At 37.1% G+C, this 20,649-nt stretch overlaps 1 protein-coding gene across 4 annotated transcripts; it reads right to left on the bottom strand.

Annotated features, from left to right (window-relative positions):
* Positions 1-1,012: 1,012 nt before the first annotated feature.
* Positions 1,013-19,289, bottom strand: LOC139945821 (TLC domain-containing protein 4-like). Of its 4 annotated transcripts, none has more exons than XM_071943287.1 (8): positions 18,802-19,289; positions 16,068-16,207; positions 13,660-13,889; positions 13,217-13,306; positions 8,521-8,579; positions 8,013-8,107; positions 4,170-4,243; positions 1,013-1,348 (listed from the first exon to the last, which is right to left on the bottom strand). In XM_071943287.1, exons 3-8 carry the CDS (start codon positions 13,869-13,871, stop codon positions 1,018-1,020), a joined length of 861 nt encoding a protein of 286 aa, XP_071799388.1. In that variant the 5' UTR covers positions 13,872-13,889; positions 16,068-16,207; positions 18,802-19,289; the 3' UTR covers positions 1,013-1,017. The 4 variants fall into 4 exon arrangements, with proteins under 4 accessions (XP_071799388.1, XP_071799385.1, XP_071799389.1 ...); XM_071943284.1 differs by having other exon boundaries at positions 13,660-13,942; positions 18,802-19,288; XM_071943288.1 differs by lacking the exon at positions 16,068-16,207 and having other exon boundaries at positions 18,802-19,288.
* Between the last annotated feature and the right edge of the window lie 1,360 nt (positions 19,290-20,649).

The raw sequence follows: 20,649 nt of genomic DNA, 5'->3' as shown, positions 1-20,649 counted from the left end.
CCAATCAGAATGCTCTGCAGTGAAGCTTCACCAATCACAGCGCTCTGCAGTGAAGCTTCATGAATCACAGTGCTCTGCAGTGAAGCTTCACCAATCACAGTGCTTTGCAGTGAAGCGTCACCAATCACAGCGGTCTGCAGTGAGGCTTCACACATCACAGCGCTCTGCAGTGAAGCTTCACCAATCACAGCGCTCTGCATGCAGTTAAGCTTCACCAATCACAGCGGTCTGCAGTGAAGCTTCACCAATCACAGCGCTCTGCATGCAGTGAAGCTTCACCAATCACAGCGGTCTGCAGTGAAGCTTCACCAATCACAGCAATTTGCATGCAGTGAAGCTTCAACAATCACAGCGGTCTGCAGTGAAGCTTCACCAATCACAGCGGTCTGCAGTGAAGCTTCACCAATCACAGTGCCCTGCATGCAGTGAAGCTTCACCAATCACAGCGGTCTGCAGTGAAGCTTCACCAATCACACAGTCTGCAGTGAAGCTTCACCAATCACAGCACTCTGCATGCAGTGAAGCTCAACCAATCACAGCGGTCTGCAGTGAAGCTTTACCAATAGAAGCGTCCTGCAGGGAAGCTAAACCAATTACAGTGCTCTGCAGTGAAGCTTCACCAATCACAGCACTCTGCAGTGAAGCTTCACCAATCACAGCGCTCTGCAGGTAAGCTTCACCAATCACAGCGGTCTGCATTGAAGCTACACCAATCACAGTGCCCTGCATGCAGTGAAGCTTCACCAAACACAGCAGTCTGCAGTGAAGCTTCACCAATCACAACGGTCTGCAGTGAAGCTTCACCAATAACAGCGCCCTGCAGTGAAGCTACACCAAACACAGCGCTCCGAAGTGAAGTTTACCAACCATAGCTTTACACAGTTATGCTTAACCAATCACAGCGCTCGGCACTTTCGAGCACTTCAAACATTTAAAAAAGCATCATCACTTTCACGTGAAATACCAACAATTATCATTCATTACAAAATCAGAAGAAACAATGTCTCACGATTGAAGTTATTCTCCTTTCACTCGGTTTGTCATTCGCTTCTGAACACTGTCATCGCTGTTGTCTTTTGTCTGCTCAGCAAGTAACATATTTTTTGCTCCGTTGAACATCTTGCGGAACCAGTAGAGATTAAGAATGTCCATTATAAATCCACAAGGAATCCAAGCCACGATAAGCACAGTTGGGAGGGCAGCGACGGCTCTCCCGATGGCCTGATATGCGACAGTGTAGTAGGGTAGAAGGATTGCTAGGCGACACGAGAAGAATACAAATACCATGGTGATTCCATTGATCATATACCATTTGCTGTCTCTGTGACCCAACACACTCATTAGCCACCTTATGTGAATGGACATAGAAAGAGAATGGTCAAAACAAAACGTAATGATGTTATATTTCTAAGGTAATATGAAACTTGCAGTAGAATAAATATTGTAGTTACACTCATTGACTGGTCCTACACGCAAGTCACATGCATGCATATGTGCGGGCGTGTATTCATCTTAGAAACAAATAATTTGTACTAGAAAGAAAATAGTATCAAAGGAGTTGAGTAAAATATCAATACTGATGCAAGTGGAGGGGGGGGGGGTGAGTAGGTGTTCAGAAATTGATCATAGAGGAGTGAGGAGATGTATACAAAGTTTCTATGTAATTTTCAGCATTTAGGCATTTTAATCATTTTGGCTATTTATACCTTTAAGTTTTACTTTAAAGAGTAATTTTTCAGATCCTTAAGTTGTTTGTATTGTTTTTTAATGGTTTAATTTAGGCAACAGCTGGTCTGGCCTAATTTTATATGAATTTGTTGTGGGCTTTATTTGGGGAAAATACAAATTTTGTTTTCGTATTAATGCTTTTCATTTCGCTTTGAGGAATGCTTAAATTCATATTGCGCTATATGTATAAATACTGTTTTATTATTAAATCATTATTAAGAAAGGACTGTTGATGTCTTTCTGTTGTCCTCAGTCATAGTTTGCTTTCTCTTTTACTGCCTGCCCCTTTTTATATCTAGAAAGCTGAGAGTGAGAGGACGTGTGAGGTTCTGCGACATAGCCACCAACCAGTGCAAGTTGCATTAAAACGCTATAAAAATGAGAAACCATGGCCTTGAGTGATGATTGGAGATTAAACGAAAGAATTGAGAATGATATTGATGACTGAAATTGCCAGGACTTTTAGGGAGGCCGTCTTTAACTAACCCCCATTTGCCGCCGTAAACCGCCGGATCCAGGCGGCTTTTAACTCAGTGAACACTTACAAAAGGATTGCATAAATCATGATTATGCCAGCACCAAAGAGGTCATGTTCTGGCCGAAGGGCTCATTAAAACCCCAGTCCCTTGCCAGGGGGATTAACGTCTGAATAAGCAATGCAACAACATAGATTAGTTACAATGTATACAGCGGATTAGGGCTTGTCCGTGAAGTGAGCAGCCATAACAAAGGGGAGCAATCAAAGTGTTGTGTCTCAATTTCTAAAGATCTCTGCAGAAAGGTGCTTATAATTGGTCCCTTTGTTGAAGCCACTGCCCCAGCCTGTTTGAGTAAAGCTCATGCATATTCGTGTGACGTAGTGTGGGGTTGTGAATTGACCTGTAGATAATAAGCTCATTAAAGTGGTAAAAGAAAAACCTCCGGGATCCGGGGGTTTACGGCGGCAAATGGGGGTTAGTTAGACGGCCTCCCTTACACTGGGCTACCTACTGAAGAGTCCATAGAAGACAGGGAAACATCTGAAGGGCCAGATTGCCAAGAGTCTAGATGGACAGAGTGCCCGCAACCTAGCCGACAGTGACGGTCAAGAGCCAGAACCAGTATCAGTATCAATTTGCTTTAATTTCTTTCGTCAATTGATTTGTTAAATTTAGCCAAGGTGGAAGATACACCAAAACTGTTAATACTAATGTAATTTATATCTGAAAGACAGCCACTGCGTTGAAGCGAAATTTAGAGAAGATAAAAGTGTTTTGGTAACGCAAGTCTACCTGGACAGGATTGTAAAATAATTTGTGTCAGAAGATTTAATGTGAAAGCTACACATCAGTGAAAGAAAGAAAAAGAGTACTCAGAAAACTGTGACTTCTTAAGGAAGCTGCTCGAATTCAAACAAAGATTGTATTTAACTTATCATTTACCTAATTTTATTTTGATATATTTGCCTGTTAATAATTTTGAATGTAAAATAAAACGGGACAGTTTAAAGTCACATGGAAGTGGTATTTTTTCAAAATAAAGCTTTTGTCACTAATATATGTGTTTTGATGAGTGGAATGTGAATAAACAGTTAACTAAGGTTTTAAACAATCAGTCAGTTCTTATGTTATTTACAAATTTAAGAGTAGACCCCGACCCGAGAGGGCGCTGTTCGTGACGTCAATCGAGGCAGACTTTGCCTGTAATGCGTAGAGTAAACACAATTGCAAAGTACATGTACGGACCAAGTCATGAGTTTGTACGTTTAAAAAAAAGAAAAAAAAAATTTTTCCCAGCAATGCCGACCAGGTGTATTGCTGCTGAATGCAGAAAAAAACACTTTTTGAAATGTACCAACTCACGACTTGGACGTACATGTACTTTGCACGTGTGTTTACTATATGCATTGCAGGCAAAGTCTGCCTCGATTGACGTCACAAATGGGGTAGGCGAAGTCAGCCCCCCAAACAACTTTATATATTTTTTAAACATATAAATCGTGACAAACAATTACTAAAAAAAATGTTTTATTGTTCGTAAGCATATACTCTTATGTTTGAAAGAAAACAAATTATATTTCCAGGTGCCTTTTAGTGAATAATATAATCAAAGGATTCTGGTTTCAGGACTTATTTCTGTTTGTTTTAGAACTCGATTCCAGATGTATATATTTTTATATTTAATGTTTTCATAAAGAGTTTTATTACATTTGCATTAATTTTTTGTGACTTTTTATTTTTTATGTGAAATTGCCAAATAAATAATAATAATAATGATAATGATCTATTTAACATGGATGCCCTCACATCAACCACTTAATGGAAAAACAATCATGGAGCTACTATCAAAAGCTGCTGGAGGCTTCGAACTATTATTTTTATTACCTTCAATTTTTAAGAGTGATAACCAATGTATAAATTCCCAGTAAAAAAAATAATGAGAAGCATGCGATTCACACTCACCTATTGTTGACAAAGACCGTGGAACATTCCGCCAGAATTCTAATATTAGTAAAGTAAGTCAACACTCCAAAGACCTGCAGGGTTAGGTACAACACAACCTTTGTGTTATTGTTATTTCTTTTGTGAAAGATCGCCTCACTGATTTGGGCTATCCACCCAAATTAACTAATACCAGGGGCACGTTGCAACCCTCCTGGGTCCATTGATTACCCCCATCGCGGTCCATCAGGATGTAGTCATGGTTATCATCCACAAGGAGCCTGACTGGAAGAGCAGAATGAATTACTGTTCCAACTTTTTTATGGAGCAGTTATGGTTAAGTGCCTCGCTTAAGGGCACAAGCGTCATTGGGAATCAAACCCACACCCTGCTGCTGTTCAAACTAGAGTTTAGTTCCGGTTAACTAGACCACTCGGCCACGATGCATGTGACCTTCCCCTTGTTATGTCATTTTAAGCAAGTGTATAATAGGCAGCAAATGTGTGCTAAATATAGAGAAATCAATCTTTGTGCTTAGTATGGAGAAATCAAACTGTGTGCTAAGTGTGTAGATATCAAACTGTGTGCTCAGTGTGTAGATATCAAACTGTTTTCTAAGTATATAGAAATCAAACTTAGCAAGAAAAGGACCCAGTGTCATAGAGCAGCATGAGCTGAAAACAATGCTTAAAGTTTTCTGCGAAGCAAAAATAAACAGGATGCTGGACCAAAAGTTTCTAAAACTAATTTCCTGCTTCAAATGCTACATGTATATTTAAAGGAACATTACAGAATTGGTTTTGCTAGCAAAAAGTTGCGGACAGTGAGAGCACCATACAGATCGGTTCAGCTACAATTACTCCATCTTCAACCATCAAGAACCTTGGTGTCACTTTCGATACAGCCATGACCATGTCAGATCACGTTACATTGCTGCGCAAATCTATTTACTTTCTTCTGTGGAACTTGGCGAGAATTCGCAGGTTTCTGGACTGTGACGCTTGTTCAAATGCAATACGGGCTCTTGTATTTTCAAAGCTGGACTTTAGATGCTAATGCACTCCTTTCGGGATCCAAGAACAAATATGTGTATCGTCTGCAGCGCCTACAAAATCGGGCAGACCGCATTGTATTCCAGATTCCACGTCGTCATTACACATCTCCTCTGTTAAACTCTCTACACTGGTTGCCAATTGACAAAAGGATCAAGTTCAAAACACTACTCTACATCTACAAAGCTCTGAATGATCTTTCGCCTGTCTACCTGAAAGACTGCATTGCCACCCATGTACCAACTAGGGAAGGCCTGCTATCGAGCCGGGACATTACATGTCTTTCCATTCCAAAAAGGCGATGGACCGTTCAATGTTTTCACGCCAACTCTCTGAAACAACATACCGCATACCTTGAGGTCCTCTCCACCAGTTTTAGCTTTCAAACGCAACCTCAAAACTTATTTATTCTTGTGTATTATATTTGCCATTGCTTGTGTGTAAAGCGCATTGATAATTTTTTTTTAATTTCGCTATAAAAGAGCTGGTTTTATTAATTATGTAATCCACCATAAAAATTATACATAAACTGACAAATCTGTGGCAGTTTGAGATCGTTCGGCCATCTGGGTCACGAGAGAATAGTGAAAAACCCGATTACAAATTTTGCATTGTATCGTAGCAAAACAAATAAATAATATGCTCACCGAGCGATAACCCCCGAATGCAAAATTAGATTATTCACATTGTATTTCTCATCAAATACAAAATTTCAGACAGAAATATTTCAAGGGATGTTTTCTACTATTATCTTCAATAGACCGTGTAAGTTTTATGTTTATCTGTGATCTTCAAGATTTTTATTTCTTACCAATTCTGTAACGTTCCTTTAAGCTTGGTTGGCATATCTAGTATTTAACATCACAATAATGAATTTGAAGCTAAGAACTGTCAGAAAAGCAATTTAATCACTGTTTTAGCCTAGAACTATTCCAAGGAAAATCCTTTAACCCTGATCCTTGTAGTTACCCACATGGGATTCGAACCGTGGCCTTACAGATGGAAGGAGAGGAAAGATACCAATGAGCAGTTTGCAAATATGCATGGCCTAGTTCAACTTATTCAAGAACCAACTCACATCCATCAAGAACTCACCTCCTGAAACAAGATCAAGCATGGGAATAGCTGCTGCTAAACAACTACACCTGTACAAGAAGACTTGGAATGGATAAACAACTGAGGTCAGACTGTGGAAAGTTGAATTTGAGCCTACCAAGAGTCAGTGTCTCACTGTGTCCAACATGAAGGACATCCAAAATCATCCACCTATCATGTTCCAAGGCCAGGTTGTCAATAACAAGCCGGAGATGAAACTTCTTGGGGTTACTTTCTCTTGCAAACTGGAATGGAAGATACATCTTAAAAGTATCACCCGCACTGCTGTCACCAGACTTCAATGCTGCGGAGATTGGGTCCAGTTTTCAGCAAGGCTGGTCTTGTTACCATCTAGAAGACGTACACCAGAAGCAAGATGGAGTACGCACCTCTAGCCTGCTTTGGAGCTAGCACAGTCCAACTTTCGGCTCTTGATAAAATCCAAAGGAGAGCATGTCGCCTGATAGAAATAAGCCAGGAAGAGCAACTGAGGCATAATCTTAGCAGTTTATCCCATCAAAGAATGTTGCAGCAGCCTCCTGTTTATATGTAGGATGCAGTGCATAAAGTGCCCCACCTTGCTGAAATAGATTGTTCCACCTGTAAGGCAGCTCGCAGCTCGACTAACCAGGCAATCTCTTCTACTCAACAGATTTATGCTCCCGGTCCTCAGGGTATGACTGCAGCAAGAACTGTACAAAGTTTTGACAGGGCTTTCCTAGCTGTGAAAAATCTGGAACAGCCTAAGGCACTGAAAACGTTTGGTAATTGTCAAAGACCAGTCTTTTCACTTCATGGAGTAGCTTCACAATAAAAAACTGCCTAAACTCAATGTTCAAAGTTCAGCAAAAATCTAGATATCCACTCTCACTTCACTAGGCAGTCTACTGATTTTCATCAACCATAATGCTCTTACCATTATAACTCAACAAAGTGTCATGCATAAAGGGCCTAAGCTGTGGAATTCCTTGAATACCTCTTTGAAAAAATACAGGGTTTATTCTTATTTAAGCGGAAACTAAAAACTAAATTAATCACTATGATATAATGTAAATTATACCACTTTTCTTTGTGTGTAAAAATAAAGAAATGAATGAATGAATGAATGAATGAATGAATGGTGTATCCCAACTTGCATTGTAAGCATAACATAACAAGCCTGTCAAAATTTGAGCTCAATTGTTGGACAACTTTGTGTGCTTTCAGACAGGAAAAAAAGACTTCTGGCTAGAAGTATTTTATTATTTCAGTGAGAAGTTACCTCTTTCTCAAAATCTTTGCCAATTCAGAGGGAGCCTTTTCTCAACAGCTCTCCAATGCTCGTTACCAAGTCAGTTTTTAGGTTCATACTTGTATTGAATAATTACCAAACGTGTACCTTCCCTTTAAGTATTGTCTTGTTTTACAGTAACTATGATTGCAGTTTGATGCTAATTGTTGTATCTCTCATAGTTTCCAGTGAGTGAGGCATAGTCCAATAACCATTATTTCCTTTCTTTTTTTCTTGATTTTCATCGTAGGATGGTCTGTTGAAATAAGCACTAAGCTATCCCTATGGTATATTATGCTTGTTTTTCAGGGGGTTCTCCTTAAAATTAAAATAATAAAAAAATAAATGCCAGCGTAACAGCTTAGATGGTAAATACAACGTATTTTCACTGGCACCAGGTGCCATCTAGAATCCTGATTCATGAACAGAATAAATTGTTCTACTTACCACATTGTTTAAGAATGGATAAAGAACAGCAATATGGTGAAGAAAGTAGATCCAGGATTCTCTCAGAGGGAACCACATGATCATGGCTATCAGATCTGGGGGGAAAAATTCAATTGACATTTAAAACTCTGACAATATCATCAAATTCAAGCACAACCTCTATTCTAACCACCCCAAACCCCCTGCTCTTGTGCTCTTTCAAAGTTTGGCGGCAGCGTTTTAAATAGTGCCATCAATGGATGAACTACCTTGAAAATAGTTTCATGCAGAAACTTTTTATCCCTTTTTTAAAAGGCACATCCCTTATACGTGTAAGGAAATTGTTTCTAAAACAAGCTGATATGTTATACACTACCAACAGCTGAATGCTTCTTACCAAGTAAGTTTAGCCCTATATATGGTCATTAATTTTTGAAGTAATAACCCAAGGTATGTACCCTTTAAGTTAACATCTGTTGCAACTGATGCCTAGTTCAGTTTAAATTTGAACCATCAAGTGTTACTGTACCTGCCATCATGTAACCAGAAATAATACACACATTGATTCTTGACAAGTCACTGGTACCCCTGAATGTAAGAAAAGAAAAGCAAAATGAACCACAAAAATGTTGGAAGTCACAAGTGCCTGTAATACAGATGGTTAAAAGTCAGTAATAAATGTACTAAATATATCTACAAGAAATGAACAAGTTATTTTATTTTACAATGCATATTTAGAAACTTAAGTAGGAAATTGTATTGAGTACAAGAGCGTTTATAGACTTTTGCAGAACATAAAATCTCAGTAATTTTCAAAAGCAAAAATCAAGAATTATGAAGAATATCATGCCTGTAAAACAAAAAGACAAATCTACTCCATGCAAAAGACCAGGGTTAAAAAATATGAAGACAATTTAGAATGCCATCGCAAAAGTCAACTAAAAACAAAGTACAAAAAACAAAATCAGCTTCAGATTTGATGTACAGTGCTTTAAAAAATACATGAAAATGCTCACAGGACGGAATTAAACGGAGGACACGGCTTCAATTGCCCTGGTCTTAACCTCAGTGACGTTTTACAAAAGTTTCCAATACACTTTTAAATTTTAAACAGAAGTGCCCTTTGCAAAATGAAGATGGCCTTGCCCTCTCAAAGATAATTTTCTAAGCCTGTACATAGGGCCTATGTAATTCATATGCATCAGCAGTAATCTATAAAGTTTATAATCCACTATTTACTATAAATAAATAGACTTGTTAGCATTTTGTATTTTGTAAGTATGACCAGGATTAAATAGAGGATAACTTGTGAACTGTAAATAGAATAGTTGGAAACACCCACTGGTCCAGCAGCCGATCTCACGATCAGTAGCTTCGTGGTCATAGCATGACAATTTTAAGGACAGCAATTTAAACTTATTGTCGAAATCAACATTTGTTCCGTTGACACCATTTTGAGTAAAAGAACGACCATCGACCGGGTGATGACGTGTACTGCAATCGTTGCACAATGCATGGGACCTTTGTTATCATGCCGTGTGTCATTTTAACATAACTGATCTCGGCAACACTTAGAGGTCGTGATCCCCATTGTTTATAACAGGGGTCTATGGTGATTTTATCACACAGATTCATTTGAAGTGACGCATATCTGAGATTTTTTATTGATGTTATTTTGTTTGCAACGACCATCATTTGGAGAGCTCATGTGAAACAGGCTGTACACTACCTTTGAAGTTTAGTACTTGAGCTTTTTTTCATCTTTTTAGACCAATTATTATTTCATCTATTAAAATGCAAAAAATAGGCAGGATACCAGTCACAGATTGATGTCAAACACAATTTTGGCTGGTAACCATATTTAAGTGAGCACTTATAAGTTTGCTTTGCTTCTCTACTGTTCGTGCTTAAAAAGCAGCTTTATGAAATTGGGGAAGTGGTTAAAAGCTTTTGCAAAGTTTACACTTAGAAAGAAATGTAAATTTCAAATCTTGTATAAAACATAAACATGGGGCGGAGTCTCCTCCTGGGTTAACATTACTTCTGGTGTACCTCAAGGCAGTGTATTAGGGCCGTTACTGTTTAATCTTTCTGTTAATGACATACCTCATCCAATTTCCTTCACTTGTGTGTTGTTTGCAGATAAAATACTTTTGTACCGCACAATAGAAAACGCCAATGACGAACATGTGCTTCAATAAGGGAATCGCTGTGTGGTGAAGAGGTTTTCAACTAGTGTTTTAAACCCAACGAGGCCTGGTTCTTGATCATTTTACCGAGACAAAGTCGAGGTAAATTATCAAGAACTTGGCCTCGGCGGGTTTAAACAGCTAATTGAGAACCGATTCAACACACTTTGATTCCAATTCATAAATACCTATTCGGTCAAAAAACATCAACACTTTGTGGTCAAAAAGTAAAATAAATGCAATTGTTCAATGATTTCTTTCAACACAACATCCCTCCAGCTATGAAATGATAAGGCCCTCGGGTAAACAACTCCTTATAAGGAGATTGCTGTGCGCGTCGCACGTATCTCGTGATGTGGTACAACTGTTCCAGCCGTTGCTCTCGACCAATAGGAATGAAGAAACTGTGTTATAAGCACAGGTGCAAGCACACGTGTGTTATAACACTTTTTACTGGTGTTATATCATCCGTTCAAACAACCCCTAGTGATGTCCTCTCGACCAATCAGAATGGATTTATACTGTCTTAGGTATTTATGAATGCGACTTAGATAAGCTTACGGACTGGTCCGATGTAAATGAAATCACATTCAACGTTAGTAAAACCAAGGTCCTGCATATCACAAGATGCAGGAACCTTGTTGACCCAATATTGTACAACCATGTACTCTTCCAATAGACTATACCAAGTCACATCAGTAGGACTTACACTCAATTCCAAACTCTCATGGCTCATACCTCCTCAGTAGTTGCCAGAGCCAACCGCATGTTAGGTTTCATCAGATTAGTTGCTAGGGGGTCCTCTACTAACGCAATTTTCTCTCTGTATAAATTTGTTGTTCCCCCAATTTTAGAGTATGCTCTCCCAGCATGGCATCCTTACAGCCACCAATCTTGCTCTTAAACAAAGGCGCAGAGTTATGTCTTGTGAGGACAGATTGCAGATGTAATTATTTGCTGATCAGTGCCTTTGTGTTCAAAGTTTTACATGGCACAGCTCATTGCGAATCCATTCTTACCGGGGTTTTCATTAATCCTCATCATCATGAATCACTCACATTCTGCTAATCTTTCCGCTCGTACCGACTCATTGTTCCATTCACCCTCCCATCGAGTTCCCAGATTTTGGGACACTATACCACCCGTCATTCGTGAAGCTGCTGTAATTTGTCCTCTTATGACCTTGATCCGCCTCCTTTTAAGGGTCATTGTTTAAACCACACATAGGAATAGATATTTAATTTGTTTGCATGCAGGTCGTGAACAATCCCCAGTTTAATTTTCCTTTCCCTATTGTTGTTTCTGAGTTCATTGTGTTTGTTGGTCATGCGTGTGGCAGCATGCTTCCGAGCAACAGTAATTTGGTTTACTTTTGTTACCCCTGACCTGCATGATTTGTCTTTGTTTTCTTTATCCCTTCTAGTTGTCGTTCCCTTTTGGTTTTGCTCTCCTCCTGCATGTTTTTTTTTCTTATTCAATTTATTTATTTATTTAATTGTGTTTAATAGTTTATTTAATTTAGTACTTATTTTCCTTATTTCTGTTTTTTTATAACTGTTTTTTTTTCTGTTGAAATGTACAGTCTTGTGCTATTGTAACTTTGGTTTGTTTGTATCGGTCAAATAAAAAATAATAATAATGATAAACTATCCCAGCAAGCACAAGATGTGAAAGTTTGTAGGCAGCTGTTATCGACCATGATACAACATAATTTTTCCGACCACAAACCGACGTTGACAGACGGTCAATAAATGAACGTCATTTAGACGTCGGCAAATTTCCCAAAACTTGATGTCAAATCCCGACGTCGGGTGACGTCGGCTCATGGTTCTATGTGAAAGTTTGTAAGATCTGTTATCGACCATGATACATTGTAAGTTTTCCGACCACAAACCGACGTTGGCATATAGGCAATTAATGACATCGTTTAGACGTCATTAGAATACCCCAAACTTGACTTTACATCAACATATAATGTTTATTATTTATTAGTTAGTTTATTTTTAATTATTAACATTATCAATTAATACAATGCACACATACAATCCACTTGACCTCCCTTCCTGGACCTCTAGTCACCGCACCTATATACTATTCAATGGTACAGCATGTGTGTACCGATCGGTTTCAAGAATTTTGAATTCATGGGTGTTACAGATTGTAATTAAAACTTTGTAGTTTTAATTAATATTTTGGAATTAAGCTGTCAAATTTAGTTCACACATTTAATTTATCACAAAATCTATTGATATTTAACACAAACAAAACAAAACATGTGTTTACAGTATCTAATTACGATAAATTTGTTGTATAATTGTTGTAGTATGTAACCACATCTTATTCTGACCTAAAAATTTGCATAATATGCAAATGATGTCGTGACGGTAAATTGCCGTCACAAGCTGACCATAATATGACGGAATACTGATGTACATAATATGACGTCATAATGACGTCACAGGTTGACCAAAATTTAATGACGCTACTAACTGGTTATCATGGTTATAACATGTATAATACAAAGAATAATATGACGTTTGTTTATGGTTGGCTTATGGTAATACAATTATGGTTACAAAGGGACATACAAAAGACGTCTAGATGCAACGTCTGCTCAGTGACGTTACTATCTGGTTAAAATACAAACACTAATGCGAAGTCTTATTATGGTCAGACTGTTGTAATAAAACGATGGTTAGACTATGACAATAAAATTACGTCTAAGCAACGTCTGGTCAATGACGTTACTATTACGTTATAAATCTACCTAAAATGTAACGTTCATTTTCGGTTACATTTTAGTTATCATAGTCATGACCATCTTACGACGTCCATACGTCGTTATTAATTTACAATTGATTCTTGTCGCCAATCTGACGTTGTATTTTAGTCACTTTTTGGTAATCTGACGTCGATACTCAAAATCAACCATAATATGACGTCAGAAAGACGTCGTGTGCCTGTTGGGATAAGACCTATTGAAACGGAGATTTTTTTTGTAAACTCAAGGTACCCCAACGAATCATCGCTACTTACCATAAAGTATCTTCGGAAATCTTGTTATCGTTGATTAAATTGTACACACTGATTATACTAACTATGGAAGCGTGGAACATGGATACCATTCTGTGAAAGAAGGGGAGAGGGCAAATAAAGTATTACAAAAATGCGTTCAACATCAGAGGCATTTCAGATCAACCTAAATATTTTAACTAATCCCTTTTTTGGCTAAATAGACATCGTAAATAACGGTTTATTACTATTTTACGCTCAAATCATTGCATTTGGTAATAAATAAATCAAGTCAAATATGCATCTTGAAGAATTTTAGCGATCATCCTATGGTCTACGTAGGAGGAGAGTTGACTGTGAACAATGTGAGCAACAATGCGCTGAACATCATCATAAATAATTGACAGTGTATTGGTCAGACAGTAGTCAAGTAGTCAAGTCAGTCAACTGATATTACTCTGATGTACCTTGTGTTCCAGTCGCCCTGTTCATATGGTGACAGTTTATTATACGCTGGTACATACTTCGCTGACAGAAATGGACTCATAGCAAACACCATAAAACAGCTGACAATAAAACTTGCAAAAACCACTGGTAGGTATTTAGCTGTGGCCTCGTCCAAGAAGTCTTGGCTGGCATGGCTTGAAGTAGTAGTAAGAGTAGCATTCGTTATGTCCATGTTGACTGATGACAGACTCTATGTTAATCAGGTAGGAGTACAGTGAATGTAATACAGTGTGACCACTCACTCTGCAATTGTGTAAAGAGCAAACATTCTTTAAAACTTGTAGGCCTATTTGGGTAGAAATTGAAAGCCTTCTTTCTTTTATCATTATTTTTCATAGTCTGAAATCGTATCTATTAAAAGTCAAGAAGAAAAACATTATAATTTTGGGGTAAATAAAATAAATTGGGCCCAACAAGAACAATATAACTGAAAACAAGTAGAAAAGAAACAATAGGGCCTACCGAAAAACAACACTTTCAGTGTCACATCACAAAGCGACACTAAAAACACAGGTTGTTACAAATAAAATACCAATGACAATTTTTTTTACATGGCTTCACCTTTTTAACAAAAGAAACACTACAGAGCTCGAAAACATGAAATCTTACACTGAATGGAAATTGCAATACATGTACAATAAATATTTGATTATAATTTTATAGAAGAATTACTCCCAGTCAAACATGAACTCATGATCAGGAGCTGAATTTAAATTGTGAACTCAGAAAACAAAGGGACACAAGATTCTTAAAAACATCAGAATTTTTAATTTCTTAAATCACATGAATCAGTTAAATATTACAAATATTTATTGACACTAAACTAAATTTTGACTTCTACTTGTGTGTATTTTTATCTTACTGAGGAAGCTGAAATTTAACAAACATTATTCATTGCAGCCGAAACTATCAGAAGGGTGAAGTGAAAATTGTTTATTTCGATCCTTTGATGACATTTTGTGAACAAAACATTGATGTTGGCGTCTCCCATAGACACTTCCTGAACTGACTTGTAAAAACTTGCATTGATCTACCACACATACATGTACGCACTACCACACATACGCACTACCAGTAGAACCGCCCACCCCCACGACTTTAATTTATTACCGACCAGACAAACTCACTACAGTTCAGCAGTCACTACTACGTATCCTGGTGTCAATGTTTTCAGTAGTATAAAAGGAAAATTGAAAAACTATTTTTTTTTATTTTATCATCTATCCAACCTTTTTACAATGCAGTGTTGAAAACTTAAAAGTTTTGTTTTTCTGTTGCGAGAGATAATCAACTATCTAGCCAATCCATACCACATGTACGACAACGTCATGTTTTCAAACCTTTCATTGATTGGTATTTTAACGAATATTCAGAAGCTAGTATGGGGTAATTGCGATACTGTAACCCTCCTCCCGATGGCCATTGGGAGGAGGGTTACATTATCGCAACTACCCAACCCCTTGAAGCACAAACACTTCAATTCAAAACAATCTGTTTTTCCCCCATTTCAGACCAGCAATGTTTGGTTTCAGGAGTAAGAAACCAACTTTTTTTTTCTCCATTTTTACATTAATTATGTAATTTTTTCCGCAATCTAGCAGATGATAATTTTGTTTTGAAATTTAAAGGGGGTTGATCTGTTTCTTAAAGCATGTACAGTTTTTAGACTCATTGTAAATTTGATTGTTAATATTAATGCACTAGTGATTTATGCCAAAACTAAATCATTTTACAAATATTTAAGCATAACATACACGTACGACAGGAAACATTATTCTCAGAATGATTTAGCCTGACGAAAATACAGACTGTGAGTACAGCAGAGCTTCTGTCATCGGTGGAGCTTTGTCAGTCTCACGGTATAAAAGATTAACGGGAATCAAAGCTTGGGTTCGAAAACATGTGAGGGTCGATGTAGCGTCATATATTATCAACCCTCATGTTTTGAAACCCCAACTTTGATTCCCATTTACCGCGGGACTGTGCAAACTCCACCGATGACAGAAGCTCTGCTGTGAGTGCCGTTTACTCATGGTTTGTATTTTTGTCAGGCTTAATCACGCTGAGAGTAAAGTTTCCTGTCGTACACGTAGGTTATGCTCAAACATTTATAAAATGATGAATTTTTGTATAAATCACTAGTGCAAACAACTATGAGTCTAAGATTAACTTAAGAAACATCATCCAACCTCTAAAATTCAAAACACATTATCATCTGCTAGATTAAGTATCATTTATTTGGGATTCTATGGTGTGCCAACATGGGGAAAAATTAAAACATTTTCAGAGAAAACTGCAGACAGTATTAAATAAATTCTGATAAACGTAATGCTAGAGAGAAAATATAACAGATTGGTTTCTTACTTACCCCTGCAACCAAACATTGCTGGTCTGAAATTGGGGAAAACAGATTGTTTTGAAGTGTTTGTGCTTCAAGGGGGTCAGGGTGTTTACTGTCATGGACTCATGCCTTCCCTTGCCCTTGCGATATCTCCGGATTCTAACCAACTTGGGACAAAAATGTTATTATATTTGTTTAATAAATAGTAGTAATTGAATGAGCTTTTTTATTTATTTTGCCTGCCATACTAGCTTCTGAATATTCAATAGAATACCAACCAATGAAAGGTTTTAAAACATATAAAAAAATGACGTCGCTCATTGTCGTACATTATAATATAACGCATTTTTAATTGGCACTGCCAGTGCCACTGTAAATAGTGGATTAATTATCTCTCGCAACAGAAAAACAAGACTTTTAAGATTTCTACACTCAAAAGTGTTAGTGTCATTGTAAAAAAGTTGGATAGATGATTTAAAAAAAAAAATCGTTTAGTTTTTGATTGTTTTTGATTGTGTTTTTAATTATAATGACCCTACGCCGGAGGCTACTATCCTCTTCTATATAACCAGTTTTCACGGTATTATGGCTTTTTCTTTGAATTGGGAAAAAAATAATGATGTCATATCAACCGATGCCCTAATTATCTTTGTTTGTTAATATGAAGTATGCAAACAAATATTAAAACTTGATGGACATTGAAATGTCCATACCACACACCGATCTTCGATGACCTCAACTGGCCCCATTTGTTTTGAGTTTTTCCTGTTTTCACAGCAAACGTGAAAGTACGTTTTCCCGGTGAAGCCATACATGGAAGAAACATCTACAGTGACTACTTAGTGTTCTTTGAGACTCTGTGTTTGACTCTGTAGCAAGCAGTTGTCTTCATTTTATTCAAAATATTTTTTTATTAAGTTTTAAAAATTACCATGGTAACTTGCAAAAATTAAAAAATTAATAATAAAAAGTGTGAATAATTACTAGCTTTCAAATCTGATTTTTATTTTTATTGTTATTTTTTTATTTTCTTAAAATTTATAATAAAGCGTATAAATAAACAGTGATAATTGAATCAACAAGCTAATGTTTAAATTGTTTATATTAATAATAGTATTGATATTTTTTTAGGGTTAAAAAGTAAAATCTCAAAAAACATTAGAAAATGATATAATAAATAAGGCACACTGTATGGCTTCTTTATTTAAGCCTACTGTATTTTTTTTTCCCAGAATGCACACCAAAAATTTCAGTCACATTATTTGATCATCATGAATTGTGAATTGAAATAGCGTTTGATGAAACTTTTTCGATGGGCAAATAATTTCATATGGCCTCAACATTATGACATATTTTTGTACCTTGTAGAAATGCCTAACCCCCTAACTAAATACCAAACTTTTTGCATTTACATTACAACTTATTATATCCTCCTCTTACCAGTTTTCACGCTATTATGCCTTTTTCTTTGAATTGGGAAAAAAGTAATGATGCCTTATATCAACCGATGCCCAAATTACCTTCTTTTGTTAATATGAAGTATGCAAACATATATTAAAACTTGATGGACATTGAAATGTTCACACTACACACCGATCTTCGATGACTTCAACTGGCCCCATTTGTTTTGAGTTTTTCCTGTTTTCACGCAAACAAGAAAGCATGGTTTCCCGGTGAAGCCATACATGGAAGAAACATCTACAGTGACTACAAGTGTTCTTTGAGACTCTGTGTATGACTATATAGCCAGCAGTTGTCTTCGTTTTATTCAAAACATTTTTTAATGAAATTTTTAAATTACCATGGTAATTTGCAAAAAATAACAAAAATAAATCATTTAATAAAAAGTGTGAATAATCATTGGCTTTCAAATCTGATTTTTATCTATTTTTTTCCCCCTTTTTTTTCTTAAAATTTATAATAAAGCGTATAAATAAACAGTGATAATTGAATCAACAAGCTGCTCGTTTAAATTTTAATATAAATAATAATATTGATCGGAGGGTTCAAAAAAAAATCTCCAAAACTATTAGAAAATGATATAAGGCACATGGCTTCTTTAAGCCTCTCTATTTTTTTTCCAGAATGCTCAGCAATATATTTAGTCACATGATTTGATCATCATGAATTGTGAATTGAAAAAGTGTTTGATGAAACTTTTTCAGTGGGCAAATATTTTTATATGGCCTCAACATTATGGCATATTTTTATACCTTGTAGAAATGCCTAAAATAGCAAACTTTTTGCATTTACAAGTGCAAATATTCAGTGGAGCCTTACGTGTTTCTAAGTTTTAGTCAAGGGAGAGGAGACTCTTTGCTTGGCAAATAAAACCACACATTTTTTATCTTGGGACTGTTTACATCGCGCACAGAGAGGTAAAATATTTGCCACGAATTTAGGGACACCTCGAAAACAGGACCTCCTACGATACAAGTGCAAATAACCAGTGGAGCCTTACGTGCTGCAGTGTTTCTAAGTTTTGGTCAATGGAGAGGAGACTCTTTGCTTGCTAAATAAAACCACACAATTTTTATCTAGGGACTTTTTACATCGCGCACAGAGAGGTAAAAGATTTGCCACGACTTTAGGAACACCTCGAAAACAAGACCTCCTACTGTAGTGTAGCGTAGCCACATAGTTATATATAGTACTACTACTAAGAAGGACCATACGACTGACATGTAGCCAAACTTCTTGTTGAAAACTTACGATAAATCGAATTAACAGGCACACTACAATGACTACTGTGTTCACATACCTCTTAGCTTGCCCTGGGCGATTGGACTGTTCAAATAAAGAACCACAAGAAAAGTTATTTCAAACAATCTGTTTTCAAATTCTTCCGAGTTACTTTTCTCGATACCCTCTAAGCGCGGCCATTTTAGAATAACGTCATATCCGGCGGCCGGCCAAAAATAAAGAGGTTGGGCGGAGCCGAGAGAGGTTGTGAACACAACTCAACGGCTGTTTTATGTTTGGAGAAGCGTGGGGGCACGGTCCTTTGATCACAAGGATCACGTTGCTTGCGACCGGTCGAGTTCGTGGTCTTTGAAAAGCGTTTGTAACCGTTTTTTATAAAATGCACATGGTTAGAAAGATGTTTTAAAATAACAATGATCCACACACATTTGTCTCGAAATTGCGTGAGTTTCCTTTTACTTTGCGAACTAACAGTCGCCGGCCATCCCATAAGTGACCGACCATGTTTGTCGACGAGAAACGTAAACCACGCAATTACAATAATTTTTCTAACCGTTATGCATTTTATAACAAACGGTTTAAACGCTTTTCAAAGACCAACTCGACCAATCCAAGGCAACGTGTTCCTTTAGTATCGGGGTCAAAATATGCATCGTCCATCATGAAATCGAACAGATAGTTTAATATCATAAAGGAAACTTCCTTCAAAACACTCAAGAACCAACTCAAAAGCCATCTCTCCTGATTCAGCAGCTTCTCCTCTTTTTTTTTTTCTTTTTTCTTTTTTAATTAGTCCTAGTTGTAGCCTTGAGGGGTCCTGTGCCAGGAGTGTCACTGCGACAGACATGGCGAATTATAAAGTTTCCTTTTTATTATTATTATTAATATTAAAGAACTAAGGTAGGAATTAAACTTATTGGATGTAAAAAGCATGGGCGGGGCAGGCCCGGGGATGGGAGAAGAGAATGGATGGGTGTATTATCGAGTTTATCAGGAAGCGCTGTGAACGGGATTATAGTTCGGGCAACATACAATTACAAAGTAATATCAAAACCCGAATACACAAATTTAATGACCATTAATTGTATATTTCCCACAACCACATTAATATTTATTTATAGGCCTCCCTATAACACATATATTTAGACAATGCCTATCATTTAGTTTCCAGCATGTAGAACGAATATTGATAAGCAAGGTAAACTACTTAACCTCGCTATTTATTCATAGGCTATGGCCCGGTTAGCTGAGTTGTCGATAGACAAGTTTACATCACAGAGATAACAGAATGACTGCATTTTCAATACCAGCACGGCATTCATTCAGTGCATTTATCATCGCGTCGGGCCTTCAAACAGAAACATAAGTGATATGGTGGACTGTTGTTCTTTGACAACTGCCAGTGGACATTCAGCTAGATAGTATATTGCGTAACATGCTTATCACGCCTTAGTTTCAGAGTAATCCTTGAGTCAGTTTTGATTGTAAAATAATTGAAACTAACAAACAAAAATAATATCCGCCGCAAGACGCGCGGCGGGGGCATGGCGCTCTGCTCCGGAAAAGGGTTGAAATGGTAGCTTTGTGCAGATATGATTTTGAACTGTTATTGAATGTGCCAAGTGAAAGTTACACAGCCTTGTTGCTTCAATCTGAAATGTTCCCCCCTCCCCATTGAATTTGATGAATTATTTCAGTTACCATGGTTTTTTCTTCATACCCTCACGATAAAAAAACACAAAACACTGTACTACAATCAGGTAAAGTAGTTAGAGTAATGACGAAGGTGAATAACTCATTTACAATTCAAATCTTTAGACAATAGACCTACATATTTTAACAGAATTGCTATTGATTACCTTAGTGTTGAGCACTAGAGAGATCTAAGACTTCTTGTGTTTTGTTT

The sequence above is a fragment of the Asterias amurensis genome, chromosome 13 (genome assembly GCF_032118995.1).
Source record: "Asterias amurensis chromosome 13, ASM3211899v1".
In the NCBI taxonomy this organism is placed as follows: domain Eukaryota; kingdom Metazoa; phylum Echinodermata; class Asteroidea; order Forcipulatida; family Asteriidae; genus Asterias; species Asterias amurensis.
This window is presented reverse-complemented; position numbering and strand designations above follow the sequence as displayed.

What these genes read in the sequence shown, in the direction of transcription:
- LOC139945821 (XM_071943287.1), bottom strand. Translation starts at nt 13,871, where the DNA reads ATGGACATAACGAATGCTACTCTTACTACTACTTCAAGCCATGCCAGC. An exon ending in CAGGGCGACTGGAACACAAG is followed by an intron (nt 13,307 to 13,659) that starts GTACATCAGAGT and finishes CTTCTTTCACAG; the next exon opens with AATGGTATCCATGTTCCACG. An exon ending in ACGGTCTTTGTCAACAATAG is followed by an intron (nt 1,349 to 4,169) that starts GTGAGTGTGAAT and finishes CATTCACATAAG; the next exon opens with GTGGCTAATGAGTGTGTTGG.